This window comes from Microtus pennsylvanicus, chromosome 7 (genome assembly GCF_037038515.1).
Source record: "Microtus pennsylvanicus isolate mMicPen1 chromosome 7, mMicPen1.hap1, whole genome shotgun sequence".
Lineage (NCBI taxonomy): Eukaryota > Metazoa > Chordata > Mammalia > Rodentia > Cricetidae > Microtus > Microtus pennsylvanicus.
Window position 1 is genome coordinate 118,114,478 of NC_134585.1, and position 16,445 is coordinate 118,130,922.

The 16,445-nt window shown below is 44.3% G+C and overlaps 1 protein-coding gene across 2 annotated transcripts in view; it reads right to left on the reverse strand.

Annotated features, from left to right (window-relative positions):
- Positions 1–1,375: 1,375 nt before the first annotated feature.
- The window catches only part of Otud7b (OTU deubiquitinase 7B), a 56,496-nt gene continuing 41,426 nt past the window's right edge, over positions 1,376–16,445 (reverse strand). The window contains exons 7-12 of one of the 2 annotated variants that reach the window (XM_075978100.1): positions 10,294–10,406; positions 9,447–9,574; positions 8,903–9,052; positions 8,299–8,413; positions 7,015–7,099; positions 1,376–5,379 (exon numbers count right to left, since the gene is read on the reverse strand). In XM_075978100.1, the coding sequence (XP_075834215.1) occupies positions 4,195–5,379; positions 7,015–7,099; positions 8,299–8,413; positions 8,903–9,052; positions 9,447–9,574; positions 10,294–10,406 (1,776 nt within the window). In that variant the 3' untranslated portion in view covers positions 1,376–4,194. The remainder of the gene's footprint in view (positions 5,380–7,014; positions 7,100–8,298; positions 8,414–8,902; positions 9,053–9,446; positions 9,575–10,293; positions 10,407–16,445) is intronic. The other variant, XM_075978101.1, reaches the window with a different exon arrangement.

Genomic DNA, 16,445 nt, shown 5'->3' on the forward strand with positions numbered 1-16,445 from the left:
AGGATGAATCACAGATCCAGTTATAAACACAGAAAGAGGCCAAGGTCCTTCCCACCCCACTCCTTAGACAGCTTCCATCACTTCTGCTGCCCCCAACCCAGACAGCCAATGGAGGAAGCAGACACAGGAATTCTACATGGAAGCGTGGTAGTTAATCAGCTTAAGTCTGCAAAACATTAAAAAGAGACAGAGTGCCTCTATGACTCATTGAATCAGCAACTGGAGATGGAGGGAAAGAAGAAAATTATGAGACTCTGGGGTACATGTGTTTCTAAGCCAGAAAATGGCTTCCAGTTCACCTATGGCTATATGGCTGATACTGCCTCCTTGGAAAATGAGGGCACAGTCCAGAGGTGTCTGAGTAACTCACAATTATTTCCAAATGCTCCTTTATTGAAGGAAAAACAAAGTGCCTGGAACCTTGGGCATGTGACTTAAGGAAGAAAGGCAAGAGCCAGATCTCAGAGAACCAGCTCCATTCTCTGGGCTCAGGATCACCTCCCAAGTGTACAATATAAAATCGTGCTAATTTTTGCTTTATTGGTCTGTGGCCTTTGGAAGCCTATAGCGAGGAAGGTACTTCTACTTTAAGGCACAGCAGGGAACTTAACACCATCCGTCACTCTTAGAAATTGCATCTTAAAAACTAAATAAAAAGATACAATTTATATTATTTATAAAACAGTATGAGGAAATCTTTTGCAATTCTCAATTAAGCCAGCATGAGTTAAGAGGAAGGATGTGGAGGATGGCCCTCTGGTGTAGGGTGGAGAGTGCAACCATGTTAAGTGAAAGGAGAAAAATAAGAACCCTGAACATCTCCTCTCTGTATCCCACTTCAGCAGAAGCCCAGATGCCCTGGATTGACAGGAATAATTGCACTTAAATGGAAGCCTGAGAGATGAGGCCATGCCTCATCTAAGGATACAGGGTCTGCCTTCCATCACTCATGTGACCTCCTAAACAAGGGAGGTTCTACTCACTTGAAAGCCCCCACATGGCCCTCCCTCCCTTTTCCCCACCACAGCAATTGCATGGGCTTATCTATCCCAAAAGACAGGCCGGTCCGTATCGGTTTTGTTTTCTAGACATTATTAACTCCACCCTACTCAACCCCTCCTTCACCCCCAAAAAGAATGAAAAATAAAGTCCACCACTCCTTATTTTAAAAAAGAATGTTTCAGAGAACGGAGAGGCCTTTTGGTGCCATCCTCCCAATTGAAACAGATTTAACAAGAAGTTAAAGGGCCTAACACCCATTTTTTCCACACCATCTTAGAACACCCTTCCCTTTCCCTGGAACTTCCTTTTATTTTTGCTTTGGAAAGGCAAACAATTAAGATTGGGTACCATATGAATAAAAACAAACATGATACAAGGTTTCTGTTTCTCTTCATTTGTCCTCAGTTTTTAAAAACAAGAGTGGTAAATACAATCTAATAACAGATCAAGTCCAAACACAGCAGTCCAAGGAGAGCAACTCCCCTGTTTTACTTGATAGGAAAACCCCTGCCAGGCTCTGTGTTGCTATCCACTTAGGCAGGCATCTATGCAGGTATGGGAGAATGACTGAGCAGTGCACACCATGGTGTCTGTAGTGTCAGAAGGGAGAGGCTCATCTGGTGAAGGCTTCACCAGTGTCATTCAACCTCCAGGAACCGGGACAAGTCTAAAGGGATGAGAACAAGGCACAGGCATTCATTCACCTTGGGAGAAAAACTGAAGGAGAGCTTAAAACCCAGGAATCAAGATAAATACTATCTTGATGCAATATTTTTTAAAAAATCAAAAAATGTTTAAAAAGAACAAACTTTATGAACGTATCAAAATTTAAATAGGATTTGTCCTCATAGTTGTTCAGTTCAGGGCTCACTTCTTTACCTTAACACCAATTCCTGTTATATCCCAAGATTTTGATGTTTTGGTCAATCTGGGTTTTATATTATGTTTCTATACTTGACGGTGTGACCCCAGCACTTGGGAAGCTGAAGCAAGAGGGTCATACATTTGAGGCCAGCCTAGGCTACAGAGTAGGACCCTATCAAAAAACAAAAAAACAAAAACCCCTCAATTTTTGAATAGACCTTTAAATTATACACCAGTCAGAAATGCTTGTCCTATATTAGGTTCCAGCTTAAAGAAACCTGGGCGTGGTGGCTCATGCCTAGATCCTACAATTCAGAAGACTGAGGCAGGAGGATGGCTATGCATTGAAGGCTAGCCTGGTCTATATAGCAAGTACCAGGCTGGCCAGCCAGGACTAAGTATCAAAGAAACAAACAAAAAATTGCCTAAAAATAATGATAGGAAATTATTAAATCAACAGATATGGTAGATATGGAAGTGAGTGACTTTCAAATTTTTGGAGGGGAAAAACTAAATAATTTCACTGAGAAATTTTTGACTAGCTTCGTTATCAAGGCGAGGTGTGTGACCATTTTCCTAACTAGGCAGAAGAAACATGTAGAAAAGGGTTCCTCAAGCATGCACGCATGCGCGCGCGCCCACACACACACACACACAGACACACACACACACACACACACACAGAGCCATTTGTGACTTAGATCAAATGTGAGAATTACATTCCATTAGTGGGTGATGACATCCCTCACTCAGCAAAGAAATCAAAGCCCAGAACACAGTCCAGTTAACACTCCGGACACACCTCTTCTTCATATGCAGCCACAAGTGTACACAATTGCATAGATGATTTTTCCCCCAGAAAAAAAAATATAAGGAAGAAGGACAATTGGTGAAAGATAGTCTTCTGGTTTAAAGCTCTTAGAAATGGCTCTGGTCAGAGCATAAGCTGTCCAGACTTGTGCTTTGTGCAAACTGCAAGGGCGCTCTCACCACTGGGGCCACTCCACCCCTCTGGAGAACAGGGTTGGCTCAGGAAAAGGGAGAAATCCAAAGGCAGATCCGCTCACTGGGCTAATCTGGGCCTGTGGCTACGGTTCACTAAAATATATTTCTCTAGCTACCTTTATAAAAGGCCCCTTCCCACACTTCAATACCAGCCCTAATATCAAAAATATTCTTCTTACAAAGTATTTTTATTATTTTAATAAACTAACCATAGATTAAGGTCAGCTATGGCTTAACAAAAGAAGCCAGGATGTTAAATTCATTCTCCAGCAATAGACAGGAAGGAGAAAAAAAAATCGCTTAAATGGGGATAGGGAGTAAGTAATTTTTAATTCTTTTTTTGTCAGGATCTTATTTCTTTTTCTTTAAAAAATTAGTACACTAAGCTGCTTTCTCTAGAAAGGCAGCCGCAGAGGACGAGAACTCCGTATAGGGTTTTGGTATTGTTTCAAACAGTCTGGCCGAGAGTCTGGCCTTCCTCCACCTTCCTCAGTGCACTCAAACCCCACATATAGTTATTGCTAAGTAGTTAAAAATAGATTCCTCTGTACCCACCCACCTCAAGAGAAGCCCACACACAAGGCTGCTCTTACCACCCTCCTCTCCCCCTAAAGGGACTTGCTTTTAAAATAAAAACTTTTTTTTTTTTTTAAATCACAACTTCTTAACTTAGCTGAGCTTAGTCCTCAAAATGGATGAGGAAAAGATGGGGGCAATAGACAATCTCCCCTAAAACTAGAACGGATGACAGATGACTATCTAGAAGAACATAACACTTACGAGGCAAAGAATCCCCCTTGAAGGTTCCTATTTCCACTCACTGGGATTTAGATACCCTTTCTAAGTAGGCCAAGCACACATGCCTGACATCTACCTAATTCAGACCAGGATCAAACTTGTTCTCAGGTTCACCCTATGCTCCCAACTCCATCACCATGTGCTTTTTTTCTAAAGTCAATGAACTTTGGTCTATTTTTCCTTAACTGACCGAAAGCCTTCTTTCCAGGTTCCTCCCCCAAGATGTCCACCCACCTCCCACCCACACACACCAATTATTTCCCCACTTTCCCTTGGGCCCTGGAATAGGGCAAGAGGTTATGAGATAGTCTTCCCCTTCTGTCTTGCAGTCTCAAGCCAAACTGCGAAAGAGTAGTACAGCCCTTGAGGTAGGACTAGCCCTGTCCTGCTCTCGCCAGCCTGCCAGCGCTCCAGCTCCCACAAACACTCTGCACTTGCCCCATCCACACAGGGGCCGGGTCTTGATGAGCCAGAGATGAGCTTAACTTTTCTTTGTTTAGCCCCTTCCCGCCAGGTCCCACCCATTCAGAACCTATGCGCCAGCAGTTCCCCCCTCCTCAGTTCTTCCCTGTAACAGCAAGAGCAGAAGTTGTTTGTCTCAGGGTGTCCATAGAAGCTGCAGTTCGGTTGTTTGCATTTGGTCTGGGTTGGGGGAATGCCCCGGGGACCTCCAGCCCATCCATCTGGCTCAGGGGGCTCTCTGTAGCCATTGCTATAGGAATCAGCCACACGGAACTGGGGTGGTAACAAGGCACCCCTGTGAACTCCATCTTTGCCTGGCTCCAGAGATGGGATGTTGTCCTGGTGGGGGTAGGGTCGCCCAGGAGGGTACTGTCTGGGAAAGGTGGCATATGGTGGAAGGCCACCTACACATGGGCCCCCTGCCAACTGCCGGCGGGGCTCCTGGCAGTGGACTCCACCCCCAGAAGGTCGCGGGATAGTAAAGCCCCCAGGGTAACCAGCAGAGAATGCCAGTGCCTTCGACTCTGCTGGGGGGTCACTGGGCGGGACCTCCCCACCATCTGGCTCTGGCTTTTTGGCTGGAGGAGGCCCACTAACTAACCCTCCATTCATGATCTTCCTCTCAGCTTCCTTCTGCTTCTGTTCTGCCAGGAATCTCTCCTCAGCATCTGCAAGGTAGCGCTGGATCATCTCCTCCTGATATTGGTGCCGGTGGCCCATCTTCAAAGTTCCAACAAAAATAAATTTGCCCTCCCCTTGCATTGCAATCCTCATAATGCTCAAGCTTTGCATCACTTCCTGGCTATACTTGCTCCCTCCATTGCCAGCAGACTCAGACGAGGGTTTCTCTGACACAGGCCCATCCCCAGCTGCATCCTCCTTGCCACCCTTCCAGCTCTTCAATGAGTTGTTCTTCTTCTTCTTCTCTAGTGTCTCGGTACCACTGCTTATTCCAGACCCACTCCCCAGTCCTCCAGGCTTGGGGCCCTTGCTATGCATCAGGCCCCCCATGTTCTTCTTAAGCTTGCTGCCCAAGGTCTTGCCAAAGCTGCCCAGTTTGTTAGCCACAGAATCTGCTCTCTTCTTGTCCTTCTCCCGGTCTCGCTTCGACTTCTCCTTCCGTCTGCTGCCCTCATTGCCAGTAGAACTGCTGCCAACTGACTCCTTGTCTGATTCTCCAGACTCAGGAGTGGATCTGGGCTCGTCTCCAGCTGAGGCTGTGGGGGACTCTGGCTGGGCCAGAGGAGCCTGTAACAGAGAGCACCATTGACAGTTACCTCACTGGTTGGTGTGGGTAAGTTCCCACAGGCACGGAAACTAACAGTTTACAAGGCTCCCTGTCACCTCTGCTATTGGCCATACACAAAAAAGGGTACTATCCTGATTAGTGCCTTTATCACTCTGATATTAGTTAGGGTCATCCAGGAAGAAGGAATGTTAGTTAAAGAGCTGCCCCCATCATTCTGGCAAGCTGGCAAGTCTGAGGAGCCTTTTCTTGATTAGTGACTGATGTTGGAGGGCCCAGCTCATGGTGGGTGGTACTGCTTCTGAGTAGTAGTCTTGGGTTGTGTAAGAGAAGTCAGGAGAGCAGGCTAGTAAACAGCATTCCTCCATGACCTCCGCTTCAGTGCCTGCCTCTATGTTCCTGCCCTGCCTTACAACAATGCTGGAGTGCTATCAGAACACATACATCAAATAAACTCTTTCTTCCCCGCATCAACTCTTTGGTCATGATCTTTACCACAGCAACAGGTAGCAAACTAGAACAGGTGGCAAGTGCACCATGAACCCCATCTGTCTAGCTCCAGAGAAGGTTACTAGTATGACAAAGTTCACTCAAGAAGCCACTGTCCTTTTCTGGCTTCAGCCAGATGGTCATGGGCCAAGAAAAGAAATTTATCTACTATCTAACTTTCCATCACTCACTGAAGTCTGATCTCCTTCTGTAATGAGGAGATTCAAGAGGGAACCTGAGTGTTTCACAGCAGTGAGGCACTGTAATGCAGGGCCTCTGGGTGAGCAGGGGCGTTTTCTTCCTTCCTTCTTTTCCTCTCTTCCTTTTCTCTTCCTTTCCTTCCTTCTTTTCCTTCCTTCCTTCTTTTCCTTCCTTCCTTTTTTTCCTTCCTTCCTTCCTTCCTTTCCTCCCTTCCTCCCTCCCTCCCTTCCTTCCTTCCTCCCTTCCTTCTTCTCTCTTTACTTCTTTCTTTCATTTGAGGTGGGGTCTTGTTACACCATCCAGAGTAGCCTAGAACTCATAATCCCCTTGCCTCAGTTTCCCAAAACACCGGGAATAAGGGTATCTGCTACTTTGCCTAGCTGGAAATTTTTTTGCAGATACCAGTATGCTCATTATTACAAGTCTGTCTATGTCCAATTCTGTTCAGAATTCGTTTCAAGGAAGCCTTAACTAAGCACAAACGCCCAGGCCTGAGCACTGCTTTTGTAGATTCCATCTGCGGAGTTCACAGCTTTGCCTCTGCTCCTGAACTTGTGACCAGGAATCTTTGGCTCTCTTTCTGGTGCCCAAAAAAGATCTATCCAAGGAGTGAGGGGCAGGACACAGAAATGACAATCTCAAGTTATTTAGAGGAAAAAGAAGAAAGGTTTCTTAAGGAGTGTAGGTTAGTATTAGGAAGCAGAGTCTGGAGCCAGTGGTGAAGCACACACCAGCAGGTAGAGGTCCTGGGTTCAATCTCCACGGAGTCAAAGAGTAAAGTAAATAAGGAAGTAGAGAGTGACTGAAGACAGAGAGGAGGAGGGCATGCTCTGACGTCATCATCAACTGTACTACAACAGATTTCTAACTGAGCTCATGGGCTCTCCTTGTTCTTCCTGTCACTGACAGTGAGGACACAAAGGGCTATGGGTGGGAGCAGCCTTCACCTGTGCATCAGATGACAGTGGGATCCACTTCACATTCATATAGCTATGCAGCAGATGTAATTTGACCTCCAGGGACAGAATTATACTGTGAAAAGGAGGGAAGAAAATTAAACAGCTATTACTTCAAAGGCAAGCAGTCCTTTGGAAAAGACTCAACAGTGTCCAGATACCAGACAGCAGTCATTGTCACTGCTGTGACATCATTTGGCAGATTCTGACAATCAAGTGAGGACTATAGCTTTTGGTTTTCCTTTTGTTTTAACGGAAGGGACTCATGTAGTCTGGGCTGGCCTTGAACTTGCAGTGATTCCCCTGCCTCAACCTCCTGAGTGCCATGTGGGATATGGCCCACCCACAATGCTCAGTTCTAAGAACTTTTTTTTTTAAGTACTAGACTTGGGGGCTGGAGAGATGGCTCAGCAGTTAAGACTGCCTGATCTTCCAAAGGTTCTGAGTTCAATTCCCAGCAACCACATGGTGGCTCACAACCATCTGTAATGAGATCTGGTGCCCTCTTCTGGCATGCAGGCAGAATACTGAGAATACTGTACACAGAATAAATAAATAAATCTTTATTTTTTTTTAAAGTACTAGAAATTAAAATCAAACCCTCTCAGGCAGCTCCCAAAGGGAGGCACTGGGTAAGATGTAAGGGACCTGTGTTTACAGCCACATCTCTGCAGGTGTGGAGGGAAGTGGGAGAAGATGCTACCAGACCACAATGAGGCAGCTTTGAGAAGCAGATGAGAAAGAATACATCTTCCTTGCTATCTAAACACCAAAAAGAAATTTAGGAGCAGACTATTTTGGTCACTTGTTTAAAATTCCTCTGCTTTGGCTTAGAATCAAAAGGAATTAGCTGGGCAGTGGTGGCACCTGCCTTAAACCCAGCACTTGGGAGGCAGAGGCAGGCGGATCTCTGTGGGTTTGAAGCCAGCCTGGTCTACAGAGCTAGTTCCAGGACAGGTTCCAAAGCTACAGAGAAACCGTGTCTCAAAAAAACCGAAGTGGGGAGGAGAATCAAATGGAATTTGGGTGTCTTGCTTTTCTGAGCACTGTTTGAGGATTCTGGGATGTATCAGCAGGAACATTTGTCCTGCTCTAAGAAAAGGAAGAAAAAGCATCTGCAAAAGCCCAGTGAACCAATGCCCGGCCTGCCTTCCGTCTCTCCCCCTTCCCAGTAAGCCCAGACCAAGGATGTGACTGTCCTAGCGTTGTACATGGCCACTGCACGTGGAAGAGAGCGCAGCTACAATGCATACGGAAAGGCTAAACTCGCCTCACCTGGCCAATCGGACATTGTCATTGTCATCTTTGCCCCACTCCCAGCCTTTTCCTGGGTCCACAGCAAAGTGCAGGGGCAGCAGCTTATGCTCTGAATCTGTGAGCGGGATCACAGCTAGGGAGGGAAAAACACATGTCAAGAAGTCTTTCTGGGAAGCACAGAAGGCAAATGAACACGCATTGACTTCAATGACTCATATGTAGGCCTGTGACAGACTGTATTTCATCCACCCTCAACCCTTAGAAGTGAAGTACATTCCCCTCACCGAAGGACTTCCCCTCACCACTCAGTACACAATTTAGCCTATTAATCTCCTGGACTTCTGCCAGAGCACCAGACTACTTTCTGCAGACAGGTGCAGCAATGTAGGCTTTAGAAGGCTGGTACCTTAGAACAGACCTTTACTCCAGAACAGGGACAGACACACCTTTTCACCAAACCACCCCCACTTTTTAAAGCTAAAAACTCTTGGCAATATTGTATAGCTTGGTTTAAAAAGCAAAAGCTGGCACCGTCTGGACTTGTTTCCTCCTTCTTAGCCACTATTTTCACTTTTGAGTAAAAATAACACAGAGCAAAACCAAGACAGAACCGGACCCTCACCTTGTTCCCTGGCACTGTCCTTCTGCTCCATCGACACAAGCGCAGAAAAGTGGGCCTGGTCATAGGCGAGCACCAGAGGAGATCGGTGACACTGGCTGGCTGGGACCTCCAAGGGGAGATAGATCCCTCCAAATGGAATAGGGGCAAATGCTGCAGGAAACCACGGAGGTTGTCACTAAGGTTAGGCCCTTGTGCAGTTGTCTCTCTACCCCACTTCCTGTGTGTCTATGTGGGGGCATGCACACAACTGTAGTGAATGCTAGGTCCCCTGGAGATGCCCAAAGTGGGTCCCCACAAGCAGTTCAAGCTCGTAACTGTGGAGTCATCTCTCTAGCCCCTCAATCCCATATTTGAATTGAGCACCCATCCCAATTAATCCCAACAGCTTTCATTTGAATCTCTTAAGGATTTTCCACTATTTTAAGCCCCCACCCACCCCAAAGGTCTGTATATCTCCTTGTCTGTCTTTCCGTTCTGTCCAGCCAAAGTCTCTGTAAACAGGACAGTCTGGAGGTAGAATGACAGGACTGGCCGGCTGACTCACCTTCCCCGCCGGAGTCCCTCAGCATGGTGTCTGCCACGACCACTATAGGCCTCTTGAGCACATGAGCAAGAACAAAGACATGGAATTCCTCTAGGCTCTCATATACTGGCTCCTCTGAACTCTCCACTCTGCAGTTACAGGAGATGAGAATGGAGGAGGCACAGCAGAAGGGAGAAGAAGAAACAAGAGTCGTGAGACCAGCTCCAAAGAGAGGGGAAGGAATGCCCTGCAGATTATGTTGGGGCACATGGTTGAATCTACTCCCACTTTACCAATCAGGAAGTCCAAGAAAAAGGCATGGGGTTCAAATGGTGTTACCAGTCTGGAAGTAAGGGGCTGGTGACAAGGATAAAGGAGCTTGCCATCATGCCTAATGACCTAATTCAATCTCTGAGACTCACACTGCAGACAGTGGAAAGTGCTGGCTCCTGGTACTGTGTTCTGACCTCTGTGCTGTGACGCACGTAAGCACTCACCACTCCTCCACCCACGCACACACATACAAAATAAATAAACATTCAACAATCTGGAAGTGATCCCCATCTCTTAATACTCACCCTTAATATTCAACTCCCATGTCTCTCTAGTACCAAGATCCAGTACATAAACTCACAGCTCCATCCTGCTTTCCTGACCACCACAATCCACACAGCAGACACGTCATAGGAGAGACCTCCATCTACTCGGCAGCTTAACTAAAGTTTATAACATGTGTTCTTGTTATTACTTAGCTTCACCTATTCACTGGCTGGATCAACTCCATCTCCTGTGTGGCTCTTGCAGCTCCTGCATGTCTACCTACCACTGTATTCCCACACTCCTGGCCTGGAGTATTGCAAACACTTACCCACCACCACTGGTTCCATTGGTACCTAGATGCATTCTGGGTTCACTTGAGGCAAGCTTGATCAACTCATTCCATTCCTTCTGCCATTCATCTTCAGTATACACCAGTCCTGACTATGAAAGAAATCGTACAGTAATGAAGGCACACCGGGCAAGCAGAGGTTAGGTTCGAAAGGCAATAGCCATCCCAACCCTCCCAGCATGACATCCACTCTCTATTCTCTGAGCACTTGGTTTACACTTACACAGAGGCAAATTTCTTCTCCTTTTCAGAGTCAAGACCCATAAAAATCGGTTGGCTGGTTTTGAGACAAGGTCTCACTGTATAGTTCTGGCTGTCCTGGAACTCCCTATGTAGACCAAGCTGGCTTGCCTCGGCCTCTGCAATGCTGGGACTATAGGCACGTCACCATGCCCTATCTCATTTCTTTCTGAAGCAGAATCTTTTGTATTGTCATTGAATTAGCTGTATATTGAGGCTGGCCTTACATTTTCAGACAGTTGTGAGCTGCCATGTGGGTGCTGGGAATTGAACCCAGGTCCTCTGGAAGAGCAGTCAGTGCTCTTAACGGCTGAGCCATCTTCTCCAGCCCTTCTTCCGATATTTCTACCTATTGAACAGTACCAACTATCACCCAGATACCCAGACTAAGACCCAGAGAGTTGGCTGAGGTTCCTCTTCCTTCACTCACCTCACACCTGCATGCCTCTGTCAACACTTACTAAGCACGCCGTGCAATGCGGCGCTCTCTGCTTTTCTGAATTCTTCAGATCCATTCTTATTAGGCTACTGCATTACCCCCAGTGATCAAAATCTAATGCCTTGTTTCCTGAGAAGGCATTCTAAGAATCTTTACTGCCCGTGGTATACAAAGCCTACCTCCTGTACCCGCCTCTTCTCTGCACGGGTCTTCTGTTGCATGAAGTCTAATTGGTCTTAATAATCAAAACCCAGAGTCAGATATGGGGCAAATGTTGAAAGATCAGAGAAACAAAGGAGCAAACCACAGCCAACACTTACTTTGCTAACTCCTCAGCCAAAAAAGGCCAAGCTCCTGTCCCCTCCCACGTTATACTCCTCTCTCTGTCCAGCCATAACACTTCCTGTCTGTCTGTACAGACCTCCAGACCTCTGTGGTTAACTAGTGGCTAGCGTTGTCCTCTGATCTTCAAGCAAGCTTTATTTGTTAGTGCACAAACAAAATATCACCATATTTCCTCTTTTTTGTCTAAAATAAAAAAGGTTATAACTAATATAAGAAAAACTATATACAATAAGTATAATAACTATATACAATATATACAGGCAATAACAACAATGTCTGATCCATTAGCAATTGACATTTTGAGAGAAAATACTCCATAACTATCCTATCTTGGTGAGTCCAAATGGTTGTACCTAATTCACTATCTATCCTAACTTGTATTACCAACCCAAAGTTATCTTTTTATATCTTTCAACCTTATATACTTAACACCTCATTTGTAAGTTTCTTTTCTGAATTTGTTAACAAGGAAAACTATATTTGTTGTACCAACGTGGAACTCTCAAGTTTCCACATAAGACCTGAGAAAGCTTGGGGGGGGGGGGGTTTGAAACGCATAGACTTTGTGTCTCTCATGCAGGCCATGGTGCAGAGACAGCACAGCATTCAGACTGGAACACAGCATGGCAGATTCCCACCACAGTACACAAAGGTGTCTCCAAGCCACGGAGAGCACTGCATGGTGAAATTAGCTTTTACTCATACAGACAAAATGTTTATGGCCAGCATGCTACAGGCTGCCTGATGGTGACATGGACCTGCTGCTTCCCACGGGCGGTGACCATGGCTCCCAGAACTGGCGGTGACCTTACCTCCGCCATGTTGGAAAGCCAATAGGGCAGAGCCAACAGTCTAAGCTGTCATGTTGATCCTAGCCATGCCTGCTTAGTATTTTAAAAATTCTCCAGGTCAGAAAATGATTACAGATACACAATAAAAACAGATTCAGGGAAAGAAAGAAAAAAAAAACCCTCTAAGTAGGTCACAACATGTTTAAACAATGTACACAGGCTTAAGAAAGAAAGAAAATGGGGACAGTTATAATTTTAAAAAATAAAATTAAAAGCCGGGTGGTGGTGGCACATGCCTTTAATCCCAGCACTCGGGAGGCAGAGACAGGCGGATCTCTGTGAGTTCGAGGCCAGCCTGGTCTACAAGAGCTAGTTCTAGGACAGGCTCCAAAGCCACAGAGAAACCCTGTCTCGAAAAAAAAATAAAATAATAAAATTAAAGTCTTTAAAGAGACAGTAAAAAATAATATAAAGAAAAATAAACCACATAAAGATGGAAAATCACCAAGCAGCGGAGCTTCAATCAGCTCAGAGACTGAACCCGGATGGCCATATACTTCCATGGGTGATGAACTCTGCTCTGTCAGCACTGTCTGGTCAGAGATGCCGTTTCTGATGTTGCCACATGTTGTTGTCTCTCGAATTTAAAAGAAAATCTTTGAGTTCAGTACACCAAAAAAAAAAAAAAACCACAAAAAAAAAGATAGAAAATCACAGAGGATCTGGATTATGTATACTATTACATTTTATTTGAAATTTTGGCTGTTAATGAGCTAACTACAGAGAGACATTTGATTGTGGGGGCTGCTAAGCTAAAGCAACATGCAGATATCTTGACTTCAAAATATGGGAAAAGACGTTGTGCTTTTGTTTCCACAGGTGACAAGAGGCTGTGGATTTCTTTCAAGTTACCATGGTTTGATTGAGCAAGACCTCCCAAGAAGTCTCCAATGGGAGTGATGGCCCAGGTGATCCAATATCCAAAACAGTTTCCAGGCTGCTGGCTGAGATGGACCAACCACACAAAATACCCCAGTCAGGGTATTCTAAATTTTCTCAAGTATCCCATGAGATTACCAACACCCCCAATCAGCCAGAAGTAGTATAAAAAACTACGCCTAAATTCCCAAGATGTTATTTATGAATGTTTTTTTTCATTTAAAGGGGGTTGGTTATTAACGATCATAGTCAATCTCTTTCTAGAGAAAAAAGGAGGATATGATATGAAAACAATTTTTTAAAAGGTAGATTATTAAATCTACTTTAATACAAAAACAACTGTTAACCTCAAAATACTTTACATTGGTATATATTTTGGTTTACTGGTATAAATTTAAGGTAAATTTTCTTTATTTCTACATGTATATTCCTATTCTCATTTAAAGTATTATGTTTATGTAGTTCATTTAAAATATAATGTATAGGTAAAAAATACAAATGAATAGTCATCTATCATAGTCAAACGTCACATTAGTCAGGTTTTCTAGAGATGGAGAGATAGGTAATCTTCAAACACTTCAAAGACCTATAGAATATGGCATTTAAAATGTTTTAATAAACTTAGAATTCTTTGGATGTGAAACATCTGCTCCTTATGGAGTTTGCTTTCAATGTGGCGAGACAAGACATTTGGGCAAGAAACTGCTCTTTACTAGACTGTTTAACAATATGCTATATAAATTGAACATGCAGGACCCATAGGAAAATGACTGCTGAACTTGCCAAGACAAGGTGGGACAGTCCTTCAGGGTTCCTGCTTCATAAAAGAGATCTGCCAGACATTCTACAAGACACAGAAGAAAGTGACTGATGAATTTTGCAAAAATAAGCAGGACAGTCCTTCAAATTTCCTGCTTCACTGAGAAATCTGCCAGATACTCGAGGCCTATAGGCTGAAGATGGAGGCCCCAACATTGCAGAAGAACTTTGGACAACTGTCCATGAAGTCAGATATCTCTGTCATTTCTAGAGTTTTGGAAAATGCTTACAATGCACTTCCTGTTTGATTAGGTAATATTAGATCCTTCTGGGGTCTTTGATTGAGTTGAAGACTAAACAGTTATAATTACAGTTTTCCTTAGTTAAGATAAAAGATAAATATAAAACTTTAGACTCACAAAGATAAAACAGATGATGGAGTATTTAATTTTGTCAAATACAAATAGACTAAATATTTTAACTGCAATTCTTGCTTGATAACTGTTTTGTTATATGTAATTTTACTATATTAAAGTTAAAGCCTTCCTTTTTAATTAGATGATGTGGGATGCCCCTCTGTATATTGTGAATATGTTTTATTTTATTACCACTGGTTAATAAAGAAGCTTCTCTGGCCTATGGCAGAGGAGAATATAGCTAGGCAGGAAATCCAAGTAGAGAGAGAGGGAGAAAGAAGATGGAGTTAGAGAGATGCCAGCAGTTGCTGGAGGAGTAAGATGCCAAAACATTATTAGTAAGCCACGGGGCAGGTAGCAATACACAGATTACTAGAAATGGGTTAATTTTTATGTAGAGCTAGTCAGTAAGAAGCCTGAGCCATTGGCCAATTATAATTACTATTAAGCCTCAGAATGATTATTTCCTAAGTAGCTGTGGGGATCAGTCCAGAGGGACTGGGTAGAGACAGTCTCCAGCTACAGTCTCTCCTCTATCAGGGCTGCTCCTGAAGAGCACTGCCTCCCACTCTGATTGTTTACCATAGGTATTCCTCCTGCCTGTAATGACCACTCCCAGTGTGCCTGGTGAACAATTCTTCACCCTTCATAGCAAAGCTCTCCTCTGAGTCTTCCCCAGGACAGTCCCTCCTTCCTGTGGATCTCTCCTCACCTGTTCTATAGAACTCTATTAGAGACACCATGTCTGAGTCAGGTGTAGTGGCGCACACCTCCACCTTCAGGAGGAAGAGACAGGCAGATCCCTGAGGGTGCCAAACCAACTGAGGCTACCAGTGAGACTGAAAAATCAACAGGAAACAAGACACTACACTATGTCTGTTTTGCTCTATATCTTTAAATGTCCATTTTATTCTAGTGCTCTACAAGAAAGAATCATGTTTTATGCAACACGGCCCAGTGCCTATTATATGATCAATAATCAATAAATCCATGCTAAGTGAAGTTATAATTTTTATTAAAGGATTATGTATAGCAATACAAATAATTTGCTTTGTTTTCTTGCTTTTTGAGACAAGGTCTCACTGGGTAACTCACAGTAAACCTCCTGACAGACATGCCTCAACATCTAGCCAAATGACTTAAAGATACATTGGCTTTAGGGGTTGGGAATGCAGCTTAGGTGGCAGAGTGCTTGCCTAGCATTAACGAAGCCCTGATTTTTATTTGCAGTATCAGATAAACTGGGTATAGTGGTATACTCCAATAATTACGGACAATCCTGGCACTCAGAGGACGATGAGAAGTTTAAGGTCATTCTCAGCTACAAAGTAAGTTGGAGGCCAGACTGGGCTAATTGAGACTCCGTATTGATGGGGGGGGACAGAAGAAAAGGCTTTAGGACATGTGATGATTTGATTTTGAGAGATTAAGTTTATCTTATCAGTATATTTTGTTTCGCATTAAAACTGAATTTCACCAGATGAATCTAAAATGGCTGAAAGAAATTTAAGGAAATGCTCAACATCCTCAGCCACCAGAGAAATGCAGATTAAAAGAACTCTTAAATCCCATCTTACACCTGTAAGAATGGCCAAGATCAAAAACACTGATGACAACTTATGCTGGAGAGGATGGGGACAAAAGGAACACTCCTGCATTGCTAGTGGGAGTGTAAGCTGGTACAGCCCCTTTGGATGTCAGTGTGGCAATTTCTCAGAAAATTAGGAAACAACTTACTTCAAGACCCAAAAATGCAAAGTAATTTGCAAACTGTAAAATACTACCACAGACTTCAGATGAAAATAAAGAGGACAATACAGAAGTTATATATGGAATGCTCATGCCATTTTCATACACATCCAGGAGGACCTGCTCTGATTCCTCCTTTCCCTATCACCTAGTTCTGCTGGTTCTGGGCTTTCTGAGACAGGCTTTCTCTATAGCCCTGGCTATCCTGGAACTTACCCTGTAGACCAGGCTGGCCTCTGCCTCCTGAGTGCTGGTATCAAAGATGTGCGCCACCATTGCCTGGCTTTTCTTTTTTAAAATATTAATTATTAGCCGGGTGGTGGTGGCGCACGCCTTTAATCCCAGCACTCGGGAGGCAGAGGCAGGCGGATCTCTGGGAGTTCGAGGCCAGCCTGGTCTACAAGAGCTAGTTCCGGGACGGGCACCAAAGCTACAGAGAAACCCTGTTTCGAA